A 21323-nucleotide genomic window follows, 5' to 3' on the forward strand; every position below is an offset into this window, starting at 1 on the left:
ATAATTGGTTTATTTCTTCTACTGTCAAGCTATGACTCATATAGATGCATTAATGAGCTTATTTAACTTAGATTGGGACATTAAATTTTAATATTTTATAGATAATATTTGTACTAAAAAATATGATTAATAACTCTAAATCATTTCACTCGAAATAATTTTGCTGATTTTTAGTAAATATATTGTATGTTTTTTTTTTTTTTTGCAATAAATTAAATTTTATTTTATAAAATGATTATAAAAAATGAATTATGATTTTAATTAATATAAAGTTGAAATATAAATGGATTGAGATAAATTGTGATGATGATAGAATGATTACTGCTAAAATAATTGAGATAAATAATATTTATGTCATTTCAGTAGAAAATTGCAAGAGAACATAATGCTTGATTCAAATTAATTTAATCTTAATTTCAATTCAATTAAAATAACTCTATATCAACAATTTTTTAAAAAAAAGGGGCATTTACATACATACCACACAATTCTTATTTATTTACATATCTAACACCTAAACTTTAATATTTAACATTACATTAAATATATCATTCTTACTAACATTTTAATATTGATCAAATGCATATTTTTTTGCATAAATATATAACACCAAAGTGTTTTAATTGTAAATATCAAATTGTAAGATATATAGATTCATAAGAATTGTGTTGTACATATGTAAAATTGGCTTGTGATTATTGATTTGATATATTGTGTTGAATAATATAAGCTATAACCGTCATAGTGGACTGACTTACCCCATTGACTGACTTACTATATTGATGACGAATGTGTGGACTGACTTACCGCATTGACTGACTTACTGCATTGACGAATGTGTGACCTTGACTTGGAATTCCTCATGTGTGAGTTTTTCCAACGAAACTTATATAAATAAAATACTTACTAATTAATTAACCCATCCAAATATTAAAATTTAATATATTTTAATGTACTTTTTATTAATATTTTTTTTAATAAAACATTAGTTGAATCACTAGCTAATGGGTCGAGTATGATTGTCTTAAGCTATGCCTTTTAGCTCATCAAACTTAGCTTAACTCGAGTTGATTCATGAGTCGATTTGAGTTTATTGCAATTTAACTTAGACTGACTTAATGCATTGATTATGGCCCAAAAGGTTTTACCTAAGAATGTTGGAAAAAGAAAAAAAATATATGCCCAATTGATATTAACCAAAATAATAAAATCATACTAATTTTGTTAATATAAGAAGATGACAATACAAAAAATATATATAAAACACAAGCTCAATATTATTTAGTTGAAGAAGAAAATGTTGGGTGAAAGGTGAGAATGATGTTTAAGAGACAAAAGAGGATCAATAGATATCGATTTGATCAATAAACAATGACGATCATGAGACAGTCTTGTGCAGATACCCAAGTGATCATTGTTTAGATAATGACAATCAGATGATTACTGCTAGAAGATAATATTTATTGTCAGTACTGATCATCAATATTATAGCTCTCTCAAATAGTATCATGATCGGGTGCAATGAACATTATTACTAAGAACGTCACATTTTGAATTTGAGTAATTTTGCTTGCTTCACACCCCTCATATATGTGTATTAATGTTATATATTGATTTAACATGCATTCTTCATAATTTATTATAAATAATATTAATCTACTATATATATATATATATATATATATAGTTAAAAATTGAATGACATATTAGTTATTATGAAATAAATTTGGTGTTTTAATGGATAAATATAAATGTTTATAGTGATATTTCAATTAAAAAGCTTATATTCTATATCATCATCCAAGAAATAAATTAAAGAGAAGAGACTTTTAATTAAAAAACTTAACTTGATAATGAATGCGTGGCTTTGATTTGGGCTGATATGAACTTGATTTTACATACATCTCACAATTCTTATGTATTTACATATTTAGCACCTAAATTTTTATAATAATACTTGTAATATTTTAGTGCCATAAATTTAAATAAAAAAATGTGTATTTTGCTTTTAAGAAGATTGTAAAAGTGATATTTTTCATATAAAATTTATCATTTAAGTGTTATATATATGCAAGAACTTAGTAATTGTGTGGTCTGCATTAATATTTTTATCCTACTTGAATTAGATTTGAAGTATTTATTAATCATAGCTTAAAAATTAATTTTGTAGTAAAACTAAGATTAAAAAATAATAAAAAAATAATTAAAAAAAACAAGAAGTTAATATGTTTTTTTGATGCATTGTATATAATTTATTTAATGGAATAATTATCATGATAATGCATTATGGTCTAACCGTTTTGTTATCAAAAAATAAGAAGAAAACTTTAATGCTAAATCTTATTGCAATATTTTATAATATAATATTGAAATCACACAACAATTGTGGAAGAACTCAAGCACATAAATTACCACCATCTAATTGCCTTCACAATGCTCTCTGAAATTTCTCCTTAGAAATGGGTCACTAAGAGATCCAAACTTTCTAAGCTTTGCATAATGCCAATGTTTTTTTGGAATTTGTGGCATGAATTGGTTTCTTGATACATTCAAGCTTATCAATCCAAAAAGAGTCATTATTTGATTAAGAACTTCACTAGTGAGATTATTGGCATCCATTTTTTATAATATTCACGGAAATCGAAAGATCGAGCCCCTTAATTGGAAATATAAGATTTTTGGCATCTATTTGTAGTGTGACATACACAGGATAACCTCGTCAAATGACACGACACTATAATTGGTTTCTCCATCATCATAGTCAGGCTCTGAGTTGAGCATTACCAAGCAGACATTGCTTTCGGTTTCCTCCAGGTTAACGTTCGTTTCCGTGTCACTGGGTCATGTCTTGCTGATATGGACATTCCCTTGGCACAGACCGTCAACTACAGTACGCCACATCGTGTTCAGACCTTAAGTCCAAGGCCTGGATAGATGGATTTTATGTTGAAACCGCTCTGCTCGATGATACGCAGATGGTTCAGCCTCTCGAACTCTTTTGAGATACATTTTTTGTCCCTATGAAGGTCCAAGTATCATTACATGCTCACATTTGATCCTCTGGAAGACCCATGAGATCCAGACCTCCCTTGCCAAACTTCTCTGGAAACCAATCTTGCGGGGGTCTGACATGACCACGCCTACTTAGTGGCGTGACCATGCCTAAACCGGGTGTGGCGACGCCAAGACCTACCCGAAGAACATAAAGTGGATGTGGTCGGCGTGGCCACATTGACCAAAAAGAGACTGCGGCATGATTATGCTGCAAGGTGAGCGTGACCACGCCCAAATCTCAGCAGGTGCCAAAGTTTGTCGACACCACGACCACAAGTGGTGTGGCCACGCCGCCCCAACAGACCAATCAACGTAATTACACTACAAGATGAGTAGAACCACGTGTCGGGGACTAAGCGCTGCTTGCTTGTGTCCTGTATCTTAACTCTAAATCTCATTTATGTATAGAATTAGGACCACATGTGTACTTCTTGGTGTCTGGTTGTCTTTTTATGTTTCTCTAAATCTCATTTATGTATAGAATTAGGACCACATGTGTACTTCTTGGTGTCTGGTTGTCTTTTTATGTTTTTGGGATATGTTGTCGACCTAGCGGCACCGACTTATTCTTTTTTCATATTTGGCTTGCCTTATTGCTTCTCTTGCATGCCTGTGTGCTAGAATTGCTTTTCTGCCCTTTTTTTATTTTGTGGATTGTGTAGGAATCATGTGGATCATATAAGCTCTCTAAGGACCTAAAATTGTAAACTTTTTTTTTACAAAATTCTAATAAAATTTTAAGACTAATTAAAATTTAGGATTAAAATATTCAAGATTTTAAAATTTGTCTTTTACTTCGTTGCATGACCTTCGGGCCGATTTTAAAACGGGTTGTATTGCATGGACACATCCCAAGTCATACTAATAGGGCCTCCACACTTAGGATTGTGGTAGATAACTACATCATATGAAAGTCCCGAGGTGAAGCCCCCGTGCTTCTCCAACCCGACTGACCTAGCATAAATTTCTACTTAGGTTGTTGTCTAGCACGCTTAGTTCTTTAGAAGGGTCCCTGATCCAGATGAATTGTAAGTTCTTTTCTCGAGCGTTTTCAACTTTTTAGTTGAATCTCCCATCCTTTTCCTTTTCATCAGCATCATCTCCACTTCGACGAGTATACCACCTTTTGGACCTCTTCCTGATAGTCACAGGATAGAGTTACTTTCATTTGACGTAGGGCTACCGAGATCCCTGCAGACGAGGTAATTCACCGCTTGCTGACTGAGGATCTCTAGACGTGTTAGGTCGACTACCTTCATGACTAGGTAGACTTAGGGTCCCAGAGGCTTATGATGACAGGTCTGTGGTGCCCCGACCTTACTACCTCGACCTGTTAAGGATTACTCCTTCCTATCTTTGATTGCTCCTGTTGAGCTTTATCACTCTTTTTGCCTTCATTCGTATCATTTTGACGGCTTGATTAACGATTAGCTGTTGCGCGTTTGGAATACAACTATTTGTCCTTTGCCCTTACGACTTAGACGTGTTTTGTAGTTTTTAAAAAAGGGTATCACCCCCTGAACAACATTGTTGTTGAGGTATCATGATAATAACATTGGTAGGCTCCCTATCCATTATGGAATTGAACCCAAAAAGTTATTATATCGATAAAACTTAGAATATTATAGCTTGAAACATTGCCATTTCATTTTGGAATTTCTCCGGAAAGATTGCTATGGGATAAATCAAGAAGAATTATTAAAGACATTTGACATATGGAAATAGGGATTTCACTTGGGAGATGATTTTGAGAAAGGCCAAGCACCACCAACAAACTCATGTTCCCATTTAGATATAACAAAATCCCACTAGAGAATTTATTATTCTAAAGTGATACAAAACATACAAATTTCATTGGCTGAAGAAGATGTCCTTCCAACTGATTCGATTTTAAGTCGATAGTTGTCGCTAATGCAATATTCAATGACATTGGAAGTTCACCCCTAATAGCATTTTGAGACATGTTCAAGTAATTTATTTGAGATGACATATTCCAAAACCAACTCGGAAAGACAACATAAATACCAAAATTGTAGAGGTCTAAAAAGGAAAGGAGCTTTTGATTTTGAAGCCATAGTGGGAATTGAGGTCCAAAGAGACAAGAACTTAAGAAAAGAGAAGATATTTGAAATGGTGGAATGCAATTAAACATTTATAGCATGATTAATCAATGGACTGTAATAGCCTAGAAATATTAACAAAATTATATATATGGCACAAAAATAATATTTCTTTGTTTTGGCGCATTTATCTACAAACCACAATTCTCATTAATTTTCATATCTAATATGTAAACTATAATATTTACAATTATAACACTTGGTGGCATAACATGGCATACTTGTACACATTACCAAAAATAACAAACATGATAAATGTTGCCTTATTACTATAGGTAATGCTAGCAACCATATTAACATAGATTAACATCTAACTTTATCCAGCTATAGTCCCCCACAGAAACACTTCATGTAAGCTCACAGGCTTGTGCCTCCTGCGCCTAAGAAACCTCCATGAGCTTCTTGTTATCCTTATGCAAATGTTCAAATACACAAAATGTTTCGTGATCATGATGATAACGGGCTGTGAATTCAGCTCGAAGATTGTAGCTATTCAAAAATCGATTTGAACTTAGGCTTGGATCGAGATCGGATCGAAATAAACGAACCGGCTTATAAGCCAAAACTTTGGGTCAAAATTTTTTATAGCTGATTCAAGTCATTTGTAAATCGGCTTGCCTCGATCCGGCTTATAAGCCAAAACTCGAAATACTTTTTATTTATTAAATATATACATATAATGCTAAATAAAATTGAACATAACAAGCAATGAGCCGATTTTGATACATTATGTGTAAATGAGACATTACCAAAGTGTTTTAAATGTAAATATTAACTTTTAAGTATTAGATATATAAATTCATAAGAATTGTGTGGTACATAAGTAAATTTTCCTTGCAATGATTAATTTGATATGTTATGTGTGAATGAGACATTACCCAAAATCATCATAATTGACTGACTTACAACATTGACTGACTTACTACATTGATAGCGAAGGTGTGGCCATGACTTGGACTTCATCGTGTGTTAGCCTTTCCAATGAAACTAACATAAATAAAATAATTATTAATTAATGATATTAATATTAGGCATGTTATGGCGGATCCAAATATTGAATTTTAATATATTTTAATGTAATTTTTATTAATTAAAAAAAATGACTTTTTTTTTTAAAGATTGGCCAGACATTATTAGATGAGCCTCCCGACCAACTTCATGTGCCTATGAATTCCATTCCACACATAGAATGAATCAGATTCGTGACCCCAGAGGTCTTACAAACTCTGCCAACTAACATGAGTTGAATCACAAACTACTTAGTCGATTAGTGTTATCTTAAGCTAGGCCTAACTTAGCTTGCCGGCTTTAGACTTTGAATTTAGTATTTTTGCTCTAGAGTTCTTCAATATCATAACTCTCTCAAATAGTATCATGATCGAGTTCATTGAACATTCTTATTAAGAACTTTTAGATTTTGAATTTTAGTATTTTTGCTTGCTTCACACCCCTCATATATGTATATTAATGTTATACATTTATTTAACATGTGATTATATTATATTTTTCTTTCCTAAATGATGCAATGGTTGAGCAGTTTGTCAATATTTAAGCCGCCTTCACTTCCCTCTCTCAAGTAATGAACAATGATGAAAAAATCCTGATAATTGATGATGGATGATTGTAAAAGAACAATGCAATAAATTGATAGTTGGCTGCAAATAGATATGTATGTGAGAAGATGGTATTTTAGATGTTGAGGAAGAGAGATGTAAGGCTCAATTAGTGGCAATGGGAATCACTTAGAAGGAAGAAGTTTATTTCAATGAGATTTTCTCATCTATTCCAAAGCTGACTCTGATCGGGATTATTTTATCTCTTAATCTAGAGCTTGAACAAATGGATTAAAAAATAGCTTTACTCCATGGAGAAGGAAATAAGAAGTTTATTTCAATGAAATTTTCTCATCTATTCCAAAGCTGACTCTATCGGGATTATTTTATCTCTTAATCTAGAGCTTGAGCAAATGGATTAAAAAATAGCTTTACTCCATGGAGAACTTGAGTAAGTTATTTACCTAAGCTAGCTAGAGGGATAGATTTGTTTAGGAAATGAAGTTTGTACTCTTAGAAAAACTTCACAACAATGGGACAATAAATTTTATTTATTCACAATTCACAATTCTTATTAAATATGTGTGTTTATAATAGAAGATTCTTCTAGAGCAATGTTATATATTTATTTTATATGTTGATGATATGTTAATAGCTGTGATAACGGTTAAGTGATAAAAAAATTAAAAATTTTAATCAATAGTAAATTTTTGATAAAATATTTGGGTCATACCATATATATGCTTGGGATAGTTATAACAAAGAACATAGAGAAGGGCTAATTGCATTTGTTGCAGTGTGATTATATTTGGAGAAAGCGGGGTTGTGCTTGCCTATGCAACTAAATTCCAGTATTGCCCGAGTTCGCTTCGAGTAGGTAGATCTCTTAGTTAAGGAGGTGCTAAGAGAAAGAGGGGCTTTGCTTGTCTAATATTTGAATTAAAGTGAAGATTGTTATTTATTTTGAACTAAATATTAAACTAAGTAAATAAATTTAATTTTTGCTTTTTCTTTTGTAGCCTATTATGCTACTTATTATCACCTTAATCTATTAAATCTTCAGTTATAATTAACTTATTGTTATTTTGACCCCCAATTATTGAACTAAGGTAAAAGAGCACTTTTGTAATGTGGTATCGCTCACCTACCACATCTCACAACTAAGGTAAAAGAGCACTTTTGTAATGTGGTATCGCTCACCTACCACACCTCACCTACCGCTCACCTACCTCCCACATACCGCTCTCTTGCTTCTATAAATAGAGAGGGTGTGGGACTTAGGAGAGCAAAGGGAAGAGATCTTAAGCTACCACAAAGGAGGAGAGAATAGCTAGAGAGCTAGAGAGGAGGAGAGCATCTTGAGGTCTTGTATCAAGATGTCGCTTGAGAGGGAGGTCATAAAAAGAAGATGAGGGCTCATCTCTATGTATAAGCTATGTATTCTCCATTTCTTTTGCCTTAGTGATCTATATGATTGATTCCCTCCCGTGGACGTAGATTCAGTTGAATCGAACCACGTAAACGATATGTGTTTGCTTGTGTTCTTTGCGTTTCATTTCTATGCCAAGAAGTACATATCTCACAACACTTATCTTACACCTAACTTAATTTTATCCCTTTGAAGAGGACATGAATTAATGACTTGGAAGTATCATATCTTTTGGTCGCACTACACACGCAACCATTCGATGAAATTTCTAATTCTTTCATCAGTATAATATTATATTTTGCATCATTTATGTGGGGAGATTCATACATTTGCAAATAAATGTTATTTTACATTCTTTCTTATTCATGCACAAATTATATTCCAAAAGTACCAATAAAGAAATTAGATTGAAAAAAAAAGGCATTTACATACCACAAAATTTCTATGTAGCTTTATCAATCAAATTTTTATGAATTGATACAATACTTTATTTTAGTTTATCATCCTTTTTATATGCCATCCTAACATCCAACCATTATGAAACATAAATAAGAATTCAGAAATAATTGATCAATGAAATAATTGGACTTGGTTATAAAAAAATAGGCTGATTTTAATTTATAACTTTAACTGATATTATTACGGGGAATAATTGGACTTGATTGTACTTTAATCTGATGTTATCATCAACATAGTCTCAAGTAACTCAAGGATTCAAAGAGAAATGCAGACTAGAAAGACAGAGAACTTCAATTGAAATAAAAGTACTAGATAATATTATATATATTGGGATCACAAACAACACTTATGAAATAACTCAATTACATAAATGATCATCATTTAATTATGTTATTTATTGATTAAACCATTGATTCACTTTCACGTTGACAAATACATAAACAATATCTATCACTTTATCAAGGAATTGGAAATAAGTGGTCGCCCAAGACCTCTTGAGCAATAAGGTCCCCAATACACTCCATAGTCCAACAGCAAAACCAAGACCCATACCGAGGAACAAACCAAAATCATCATCATCCATATAATTGTCTCCTTCATCATGTATTTGATATTCACCACATTCACAAGTCTTATTTAGTGGTTTTCCACAGAGTTTTGGATTTCCGTAATAACTTGATTCTTGAAAAGTGTTAAGTTGGGTCCCCGACGGGATTCTACCAGACAATTCATTGTAAGATAAGTTGAGAAAACTCAATGCACTCAGCAACACAATGCTCTCTGGAATATCTCCTGAGAAATGGTTCCTTGAGAGATCCAAACTTTCTAAGCTTTTCATAACACCAATTTTGTTTGGTATTTGTCCCGTGAATTGGTTTCTCGATAAATTCAAGCTCATCAATCCAACAAGACTCATTAATTCAATAGGAACTTCACCAGTGAGATTATTACAAGAAAGATCTATAATGTTCACAAGAGAGAGTATGTCTTTGAATTCACGAACTATTCCTTTTATACTGATCATTATTGAATCAGGTAAAAGTACGCCTGGAATGTAGAAAAGATTTATGAAAATCGAAGGATCAAGCCCCTTATTTGGAAATATAAGACCATTTTGAGGAATTAGAGATTCAAGCCTCTTATTTTGTATGGTCATTGAATTGAGAAATTTAAAAGATTTTGGGATTGGCCCAGAAAGAAAATTTTTTGAAAGATCCAAAATTTGTAGATCTTTCAGTTTGGATAGCTCCCAGGGAATTGATCCACGGAATTTATTTGAGTGTAAGCATAAGATCTTTAGGGACAATAATTTTTCTCCAATCCATAAAGGTATGCTTCCTGTAAGATAATTTTCTCCCAAGTCAAGGGTAATAAGCTTGCTGCAATTTTTGAAAAATGGCATATTCCCTTGAAAAACATTGTTGTTGAGGTGCAATGAAAATAGCATTGGTAGATTTCCTATCCATTGTGGAATAGAACCCCTTAAGTTGTTGTATGAAATGCTGACAAACTTTAGCATCTTATAGCTTAAAAAATTACCATTGCACTTTGGAATTTCTCCCGAAAGATTGTTATGTGATAAGTCGAGAAGAATTATTGAAGGCATTTGACATATAGAATTAGGGATTTCACTTGAGAGATGATTTTGAGAAAGGTCAAGCACCACTAACAAACTCATGTTCCCATTTAGATATAACTCAATCCCGCTTGAGAACTTATTATTCGAAAATGATACAGAACGTACAAAATTCTTTGGCCGAGGAAGGCGTCCTACCAATTGATTTGATTTTAAGTCGATAGCTGCCCCTAATGCAATATTTAATGACCTTGGAAGTTCACCTCTTATTGCATTTTGAGACATGTTCAAGTAAATTATTTGAGATGATAAATTCCAAAACCAACTCGGAATGATATCAAAAATACCACAATTGGAGAGGTCTAAATTGACAAGCAGCTTTTGATTTTGAAGCCATAGTGGGAATTGAGGACCAACTAGACAAGAGCGTAAGTAAAGATAAGTAATTTGAAATGGTGGAGTCCAATTAGGACTAATCATGTTAAAATTCAATTGATTATCGGAAAGATCTTGGTATTTCAATTGTGATAGATTTGCAAAATGAAATTCAGAGAGACTACCATGCAAATTATTGGAACAAAGATCTAAATGAACTAAGTTAGTCAGTTGTCCAAGACTCTGTGGAATAGGTCCATCAAGCTGATTATTTCCAAAATTAAGGTGTGCTAAATTTTGCATATCTCCAATCCATTCAGGTATGCTTCCGCTCAGTTGGTTATTGGAGATATCCATTATTGTCAATTTATATTCTTTGCATTTTAAAGCAGTTCCATCATCACTTAGTTTTGTAAAATTATTATTGCTTAGGACCAAATCACTGAGATCACATAATAAGCTTAAAGAGGAAAATGAGATAGGTCCCGTAAAAAAGTTTGAATGGAGGTATAATGTATTTAATCTTTTGAATTGTCCTAACCAGTTTGGCAAACTTCCATTGAGATGGTTATTATCAAGAGTAAATATTTCAATGGTTGATGAAAAATTGGAATATGGAAGTAAATTCGGAAGTGCTTGTAAGTTACATGATGACAAAGACAAAGTGGAGAGAGCTGGAAGCACACTAATCTCATGTAACCAATTCGTAGCGAATGTTAGATTGACAACTGACATATCGAGTGATTGTAAAGAGAAGAGGCGGAGCATCCATAAGAGGTTATAAGCAACTAGAAAATTTTAACCAAGATCAAGGTGTCTAAGCTTTGTTAAGTTTCCAATATGAGGTGGAATTTCTCCGACGAACCCTGCAAATGAGAGATCAAGCTAGCTCAATTTAGTGAGGGAACCAATAAAATGAGGGATCCTCGTTTGATTGAAGAGAAGGTTACGCAAGCACAAATATTGCAAGTGTCGTAAGCGGAAAAAAGACGGATGTAAAGATGTGGCATGTAAAAAATCACTCCCATTGTCTAAAAAAATAGAGAAATCGAGCTTCATGACATGATTGGTTTTATTACTACAACTCACTCCCTTCCACGTGCAGCAATCCTCATCTATGTCCCAAGTCGAGAGAACGAGGAGAGGATCAGATAGACTTTGTTTAAAATCAAGGAGGGCATCTCTTTCCTCAACACTGCAGCGTTGGTTCACCTTGCGAATAGCTAAGTCACTTTCACTTTCCGCTCTCAAGCAATATAAAGATAGAGTAAAGATTTGGAGTATAGAGAACTCAACTCTTTCCATCAGAGTTGCCATGATTCTGGCTCTCTTGCTCCATCCTTATTTATATCACATTGGTTGGAAGATATCTCTAAAATTCTCTCTTGCTCTATCGCTATTTATATCACATGAATTAGTAAGAAGTTTATTTAGTTGAATTACGGATGCGTGCTTATAGTGCTAAGCTATCTTTAGAAGCGTACACCTTTTGGACTCATTTAGAGAAAGGAAACTAATTACAATAAATTAATATTTAATGAATTATTATTACATAATTTGCTTTTTCCTCAGCACTGCAACGTTGGTTCACCTTGTGAATAGCTAAGCCACTTTCGCTTTCCGCTTTCAAGCAATAAAAAGATAGAGTAAAGATTATCAGTAGAGAAAACTCAAATCTTTCCATGATAGTAGGCATAATTCTGGCTCTCTTGCTCTATCCCGATTTATAGCACATTGGTTGGAACATTTTTTGAAAATTCTCCCCTATACTTTTAATATCGTCATTTTCTATATAATTAATTAGTAAGAAGTTTATTTAGCTTAATTAGTAAGACTTTTCGACAAAGCTGTGGACTTTGACCTTTAATGTTGCAAAAATTGTCACCTAATCTTTCAATATAAATATATGTATGATTAATGGCAGACGTTAAATGTTGATTTTTGTTTTCTTTTTGGGGCGTCATTTACATACATTCCACCCAATTTCTATCTATTTACATATCTAACCCATATATTTTGCATTTTTACATTTAAACCATCCAAAAGTTTCATCTTACAAAAAAAAAAAAATCATCATTTTAACTTTTAAATCTTGAAATACAGCTTTTCATGCATGGGTAAGATGACATCTATGTAAGAATTGAAGTTCAGGTGTTAAGATATGTAAATACTTTGAAATTGAGTCGGTAAGTATGTAAGGGTCCGTTTGGGGCAGCTTGTGCGTTGTGGTAAGTATGTAAGGGTTCGTTTGGGGCATGTTGACCTCACTTTTGGTTGAGGTCTAGAAAACTTCTTTAGTAGCTTAGGTCTAGCCATAGGACTTTCCTTGCGTTTTGTGTAAAAATTCAAACGTTGTTTCAAATAAGCTGACGAAACGCGCGAACCAAACGGTACGACGGCGTTTTGAAAACACCGTCCGCACTTATAAGCTGCCCCAAATGGACTCTATCTTCCTTTTCTTAATTTAGTCTAGCTTCAGTTGTACATTGTTTATTTTTGACCTCATTTTAAGGTCAACCCACCGAACATCACTTGAGGTGGATCTTGAACTTAAACATGAAACAACTCTAACTGACAGCACTCTAAATTAATGCATGATTCAAAACATTGCTTTCAAAGTGGTATGAGATTTGTTGTTACATTGAAAGTTGTTTGGGGTTTTTTGCAAAAAAAAAATTAATTAAATTAAGGGAAAATATTGAAGAAGGTTAAATTTTATGTTAAAAATTAATTATAAAAAATAAATTAAGATTATAATTGTTTAGTAAGTTGAAATATAAATGGTTTGAGATAAATTGTGTTGGCTCTTAAAATAATTGTTGTGCATTAAAATAATTAATGAGATTAATATTAGCCTTGCTACGGCGGATCTAAATATTCAATTTTATTATATTTTAATATATTTTTATTAATAATTTTTTACCGCATAAGCTGTTATGATTTAAGGTTAAATATAAATATATATAATAAATGGCTATATATGTAAATACTTTGTAATTGTGTGGTCTGCATTAGTATTTTTATCCCACCTGACTTAAATTTGAAGTATTTATTTAATTATAGTCTATGAAAACTAATAACAGTTTCTGCATGAATTAATAATTTAAAAAGTGTGCTTATAAAAAAAAGAAATTAATTTGGCGTCTTTTATTTTATGGATTGCATATAATTTATTTAATGGAACAATTTGCATGTAATGCATTAATAGAAAATCTTATCGCACGATTTTATAACACTTATGGAAGAACTCAAGTACATAAATTATCACCATCTAATTATGTTATTTATCGATTAACAAATATATAAATATTATCTATCATATTATAAAACAAGTGGAAGAAAATGATTGCCCAAAACCTCTTCGACAATATGATCCCCAATACACTCCATAATACGATAGCAAATATATTTGAAAGGCCTTCCACAAAATTGGAAATGGAAGATGTCAGAGGTTTAAGTGAGCCATTTTTGCTCGCGAGCGGCTCAAGCTTGGCTCATTGACGAGCTTGTGAGTCGAGCATATTGATACCACCTTTTCAAATTTTAAGTTAAGGGTCATCATTGTGAGTTGAGCTTGAGCTTGCATTTTGGAAGAGGAGCCAAGTTAAATTCAGGCATGACTCTAGCTCGCCTCGACTCGTTTGCACCCCTAAAAGAGAGCCTACCTAAATAGAGTGTGATGAGATGGTTGGTTGTATTGCTGTAGAGCATGCATTTCCATTTGCAAAGATCCTCGCCCATATTTCAATTCCAAAGAATATGGTGAGGATCAAGTTGACTTCGCTTAAAATCGAGGAGGGTATCTCTTTCTTAAATGATGCAATGGTTGTGCGGTTTGCTAATATTTAAGCCGCTTTCACTTCCCTCTCTCAAGTAATGAACAACGATGATAAAAAAAAATCCTGAAAATAGACGATGGATGATTGGAAAATAACTTTACTTGGGAACTTGTGAAAAAATAAAAAAATAAATTGATAGTGGGTTGCAAATGAATATGTAAGTGACAAAATGGTATTTTAGATGTTGAGGAAGAGAGATGTAAGGCTCAATTAGTGACCAAGGGAATCACTTGGAAGGAAGAAATATATTTCAATGAGATTTTCTCATCTATTCGAAAGCTGACTTTGATCAGAGTTATTTTTTCTCTTGATCTAGAGCTCAAACAAATGGATTAAGAAATGCCTTTCCTACATGGAGAACCTGAGGAGGTTATCTACATAAGCTAGTTAGAGGGATAGATTTGATCAGGAAACAAAGTTTGTCATCGTAGAAAATCTTTATATTTGTTACAAAAGTCTTCACAATAATCGTACAAGAAATTTATTTATTGACAATTCATAATTCTTACAAGAGGAGTGTTTATGACATGTGTGTTTATTATAAAAGGTTTTTGTAGAGCAATGTTATATATTTGTTTTATATGTTGATGATATAGTAATAGCTAGTGACAACAGTTAAGTGATAATAGATGTACAAATTTTAATTAATAGTCAATTTGAGTAGAAAATTTGGGTTAAATCATATATATTATTGGGAGAGTTATAATAAGGAACATAGAGAAGGACAAATTACATTTTTTGCCAAATTACATTTTTCGCAATGTAATTATAATTGGAGAAAGAGGGGCTTTCCTTGTCTATGAAACTAAATTCTAGTATCGCCCGACTTTGCATTGGGTAGGTAGACCTTCTAGTTAAGGAGGTGCAAAGAGAAAGAGGGGCTATGCTTGTCTAATACTTGAATCAAAGTGAAGATTGCTATTTATTTGAATTAAGTATTAAACTAATTAAATAGATTTAATTTTTGTTTATTCTTGTGTGTAGCCTATAATGTTGCTTATAATCTATTAAGTCTTCACTTATAGTTTACATTAATGTTAAATCGTACGGGATATTATTATTTACTTACCTTACACCAACATTTTTTATTTTACGTTTATACCACCATTTTAACTTTTAAAAAGTGAAATAAATAAGGTTTTATATATGTTAAAAGTGAAGTTTAAGTGTTAGATATATAAAAACATAGGAATTGAGTTGTATAAATGTAAATCTTCCAAAAAAATAAAAATAAATAAATACATCAATTGAAAATCTCATATTCTTGCATTATGCGATGTCATAAACATAAGAAAAGTGAATTTTAATTTTGTGTGATTATCTTCCCGGCACATAATTAGATTTAAAAAATGGCATTTACATGCAATTTCTATGTAGTTACACATCTTATATATCACCCAAATCTTTTATATCATATAAAAAGATTCATGAGATATCAATTATCATAATGTTTCGTATTTCTTGATAAAAAAAAGGTTTTTTTGACTTAATAGAATACTCTAGTTTATCACCCTTTTTATATAACATCCTAACATCTTACTATTATGAAACATAAATATGAGTTTAGAAATAATTGATCGATGACATATCATTACTTATAAAAAAATAGGCTAATTTTAATTTATAACTTTAACTGATGTTATTACTCGGAAAAAAAAATTGATTTGATAATACTTTAATCTGCTGTTATCACCAACATAGTCTCATGCAACTCAATGATTCAAAGTGAAATGCGGACAAGAAAGACAGAGAACTTTAATTGAAATATTAGTCAAACACAATATTATATACATTGGGGTAACTAAAAACACTTTTTGAATTAACTCAAATACATAAATGATCATCATTTAATTATGTTATTTGATTATTAAACCACTGATTCACTTTTATGTTGACAAATACATAAATATTATCTATCACTTTATCAAGGAATTGGAAATAAGTGGTCGCCCAAGACCTCTTGAGCAATAAGGCCCCCAATACACTCCATAGTCCAACAGCAAAACCAAGTCCCATACCAAGGAACAAACCAAAATCATCATCATCCTGAGAATTGCCTCCTTCCTCATGTAATTTATGTTCATCACCTTCACAAGTTTTATGTAGTGTTTTTCCACAGAGTTCTGGATTTCCGTAGTAACTTGATTCTTGAAAAGTGTCAAGTTGGGTCCCCGTCGGGATTGTACCAGACAATTGATTGTAGGATAAGTTGAGATAACTCAATGCACTAAGCATCACAATGCTCTGTGGAATATCTCCCGAGAAATGATTCATTGAGAGATCCAAACTTTCTAAGCTTTGCATAAAACCAATTTTCTTTGGTATCTGTCCTGTGAATTGGTTGCTAGATAAATTCAAGCTCATCAATCCAACAAGGCTCGTTAATTCAATAGGAACTTCACCGGTGAGATTATTACAAGAAAGATCTATAATGTTTACAAGAGAGAGTATGCTTTTGAATTCACGAACTATTCCTTTTACGTCGATCATTATTGAATCAGGTATAAGTATTCTTGGATAGTTGGTAAGACTTATGGAAAACATAATGTCGATCCCCTCAATTGGAAATGTAACACCATCGTTAGGAATTAGAGTTTCAAGTCTCTTATTTGGTATGACCATTGAATTGAGAAAATTAAAAGATTTTGGGATTGAGCCTGAAAGAAAATTTTTTGCAAGATCCAAGATTTGTAGATTTTTTAGTTTGAATAGCTCCAAGGGAATTGATCCATGAAATTTATTTGAGTGTAAGCATAAGATCTTTACGGACAATAATTTTTCTCCAATCCATGAAGGTATGCTTCCTGTAAAGTAATTTTCTCCCAAGTCAAGGGTAATAAGCTTGCTGTAATTTTTGAAAAATGGCATCTCCCCTTGAAAAAAATTATTGTTGAGGTGCAATGATAATAACATTGGAAGGTTCCCTATCCATTGTGGAATTGAACCCCTTAAGTTGTTATATGACATGCTGATAAGCTTTAACATCTGATAGTTTGAAACACTAGCATTGCATTTTGGAATTTCTCCTGAAAGTTTGTTATGTGATAAGTCGAGAAGAATTATTAAAGGCATTTGACATATAGAATTAGGGATTTCACTTGAGAGATGATTTTGAGAAAGGTCAAGTACTTCCAAGCAACTCATGTTCCCATTTAGATATAACTCAATCCCGCTTGAGAACTTATTGTTTGAAAATAATACATAACGTACAAAATTCATTGGCTGAGGAAGATGCCCATCCAATTGATTTGAGCTTAAGTCTATAGTTGCTTGAGATGCAATATTCAATGACACTGGAAGTTCACCTCTAATTGCATTTTGGGACATGTTCAAGTAATTTATTTGAGATGATATATTCCAAAACCAACTCGGAATGATATCATAAATACCACAATCGGAAAGGTCTAATTTGAAAAGGAGCTTTTGATTTTGAAGCCACAGTGGGAATTGAGGACCAACAAGACAAGAACGTAGGTAAAGAAAAGAAATTTGAAATGGTGGAGTCCAATTAGGACTAATCATGTTAAAATTCAACTGATTATCTGAAAGATATAGATGTGTCAATTGTGATAAATTTGCAAAATGAGTTTCAGAGAGACTCCCATGCAAATTATTGGAACTAAGACCCAAAATAGCTAAGTTAGTTAGCTGACCAAGACTCTGCGGAATAAGTCCATCAAACTGATTATTTCCAAGATAAAGGAATATTAAATTTTTCATATTTTCAACCCATTTAGGTATGCTGCCGCTCAGTTGGTTATTGGTGATATCCAGGATTGTCATTTTATATTCTTTGCATTTTAAAGAAGACCCATCATCACTTAATTTTGTAAAATAATTATAGCTAAGGCCCAAATCATAGAGATCACATAATAAGCTTGAAGAGGCAAATGAGATTGGTTCAGTAAAAAAGTTCATATAGAGGTACAACACTTTTAATCTTTTAAATTGTCCGAACCATTTTGGCAAACTTCCATTGAAATGGTTATTAGAAAGATCAAATGTTTCAATGGTTGATGAAAAATTAGAATATGGAAGTGAATTCGGAAGTGTTTGCAGGCTGCATGATGACAAATATAAAGTGGAGAGAGTTGGAAGCACACTAATCTCATATAACCAACTCGTAGTGAATGTTAGATTCACATATGACATATCAAGAAATTGTAAAGAGAAGAGGCAGGACATCCATAGGAGGTTATAAGCAACTAGAGAATTACAACGAAGATCAAGAAGTTTAAGTTTTGTCAAATTTCCAATATGAGGTGGAATTTCTCCAATGAACCTTGAAAAGGAAAGATCAAGATGGTTTAATTTAGTGAGGGAACCAATAGAATGAGGGATCATCGTCCGATGGAATATAATTTGACTCAAGCACAAATATTGCAAGTGTCGTAAGCACATAAAAGACAGGTGTAACGATGTGGCATATAAAAACTTATTCTTAAAGTCTGGAAAAACAGATAACCTGTTTAAATCAAGTTTGATGACATGATTGGTTTTATTACTACAACTCACTCCCTTCCACGTGCAACAATCCTCTTTTATATCCCAACTCGAGAGAACGAGGTGAGGATCAGATAGACTTTGCTTAAAATCATGGAGGGCATCTCTTTCCTCAGCACTGCAACGTTGGCTCACTTTGCGAGTAGCTAAGCCACCTTTGATTTCCGCTCTCAAGCAATATAAAGATAGAGTAAAGATTAGTAGTAGTTGAGAAAACTGAACTCTTTCCATCAGAGTTAGCATAATTATGTCTCTTGCTCTATCCTATTTATAGCAAACTAATTACATTAAATTAATTAATTATTATTACTTAATTTAAATAATATTTGAATTCAATCAATGCCCCCCACTGCTGTGCATTATTATTACATAATTTAATTAATTATCGGGCTTTAAAATTATTAATGAGATAAAATATTTGTATGAGGAGTATAAAAAAGCTTTATGACTCCTAAAGTACTAAATAATTTAGTCTTAATTTCAATTCATTTAAAATAAGTCTCTATGAGCAATATTTAAAAAAAGGGGCATTTACATTCATACCACACAATTCTTATTTATTTACATATCTAACACCTAAACTTTAATATTTAACATTACATTAAAAATATCATTCTTACTAACTTCTTAAAAATGATCGAATGCATATTTGTATGCATAAATATATATCACCGAAGTGTTTTAAATGAAAATATCAAATTGCACGTGTTAGATATATAAATTCATAAGAATTGTGTGGTACATATGTAATTTCCCTTGTAATTAATTATTTGATATATTATGTTTTAAATAACACAAGTCTTAGCCAACATAGTTGAGTGACTTACGGCATTAACTGACTTACTGCATTGATAACGAAGGTGTTGCATTGCTATGGCCGATAAAAATATTAATTTTTAATGTATATCTTAATGTATTTTTTATTAATATAATTTTGAAAAATATTAGTTGAATTATGAGTTAACTCGAGCTGATTCATGGGTTGATTTGACTTTGTTGCACCCTAAATTAGACTGACTTAATGCATTGATCACGACACAAGGAACTTCTCTAATATCGGCGGAAAGACCTATTCATAAACTTAATTTTGAGTCTCAATCGATCATTAGGCTTCACTCATACAATACGTAAGCTAAATATATACAACAATAACGACAAGTACTACAAGACCTTCATCCCACTGAGTGGGGTGATGATCAAAAGAATCAAACCTTCATTTTTCACATCCAAGGCTTGAGATATTACTAAGAGGTCCGAGACTTTGAATTTTATTATTTGTGCTTGCTTCACACCCCTCATATATGTGTATTAATGTTATATATTGATTTAACATGCGTTCTTTATAATTTATTTTAAATTACATTAGTCTAATAGATTTATATTTTATTTTTCTATTGTTACACAATCTTAAAATAGAATAATATTTAATTTATTATATAAATAAGAATATAGTAATAATTGAATGGCATATTAGTTATTATAAAATAAATTAGGTGATGTATGAATAAATAAAAATGTTTATAGTGATGTTTCAATTAAAAAGCTTATATTCTAGATTATGATGCAATAAATAAATTAAAGAGGAGAGACTTTTAATTGCTAAACTTGACTTAACTTAGGGGCTGTTTGGCGCAGCTGTGGATTATTTATAATCTGCTGATAAGCAGATTATTCTGATAATCTGATAAGGCTTGCTGTTTGAGGCAACTTGTTCAGAGTAGCTTATTGGTGGTTAAATGACATTCCTGCCCCTGTCCAACGCTGAACGGAACCCCTCCCCCGCGTTCGATGGAACGAATAATATCGCATCCGCGATTAAAGGTGATTTGAAAACGCAGCCCTAAATGCCGAAACAAACGCTGCGTCAAAACGTTGCCGCAACAAAATAAGCTGCCCCAAACGGGTCCTTAGACTTCAATTGATAATGAAGGCGGAGCTTTGATGTGAACTGATAATGAACTTGATTAGTAGTAGACAACCCTAAAACTCTTTCCATCACAAACTCTGACTTTCTAGCTCTATTTATTGGCATCATTGATCAATGGACAATAACAGTCAAGAAATATTAACAAAATCATATGTAAAATCTATTCAAACTGCTTGCCGTTCACGCAACGATTCAATGATTTTCATACCTACCACTCAACTTCCATGTATTTACATATCTAACACCTAAACTTCAATTTTTACATAAATGTCACCTTAACCCATGTTTGAAAATGTATATTTCACTTTTTAAAATTATAATATTTTTTTATATTATATGGAAGATTTGGTTGGCATAAATGTAAAAAAATAAGGTTTATAGTTGTTGAAAATGTAAATATATACAAATTGGGTGGTTTGTATGTAGGGCTGTCAATTTGGCTCGTTGTTCGTGAACAGCTCGTGTTCGGCTCGTTAAGCAGCTCGTGT

At 32.2% G+C, this 21323-nt stretch overlaps 1 protein-coding gene across 1 annotated transcript; it reads right to left on the reverse strand.

Annotated features, from left to right (window-relative positions):
• Positions 1-16256: 16256 nt before the first annotated feature.
• On the reverse strand, positions 16257-19139 carry LOC110032566 (LRR receptor-like serine/threonine-protein kinase GSO1). The gene has a single exon (XM_020736234.1). It carries the CDS (start codon positions 19137-19139, stop codon positions 16257-16259), a length of 2883 nt encoding a protein of 960 aa, XP_020591893.1.
• Between the last annotated feature and the right edge of the window lie 2184 nt (positions 19140-21323).

The sequence above is a fragment of the Phalaenopsis equestris genome, unplaced genomic scaffold, assembly GCF_001263595.1.
Source record: "Phalaenopsis equestris unplaced genomic scaffold, ASM126359v1 Scaffold000973, whole genome shotgun sequence".
Taxonomy (NCBI): domain Eukaryota; kingdom Viridiplantae; phylum Streptophyta; class Magnoliopsida; order Asparagales; family Orchidaceae; genus Phalaenopsis; species Phalaenopsis equestris.

Excerpts from the sequence above, each read along its gene's own strand:
- LOC110032566 (XM_020736234.1), bottom strand. The coding sequence starts at position 19,139 with ATGGAAAGAGTTCAGTTTTCTCAACTACTACTAATCTTTACTCTATCT.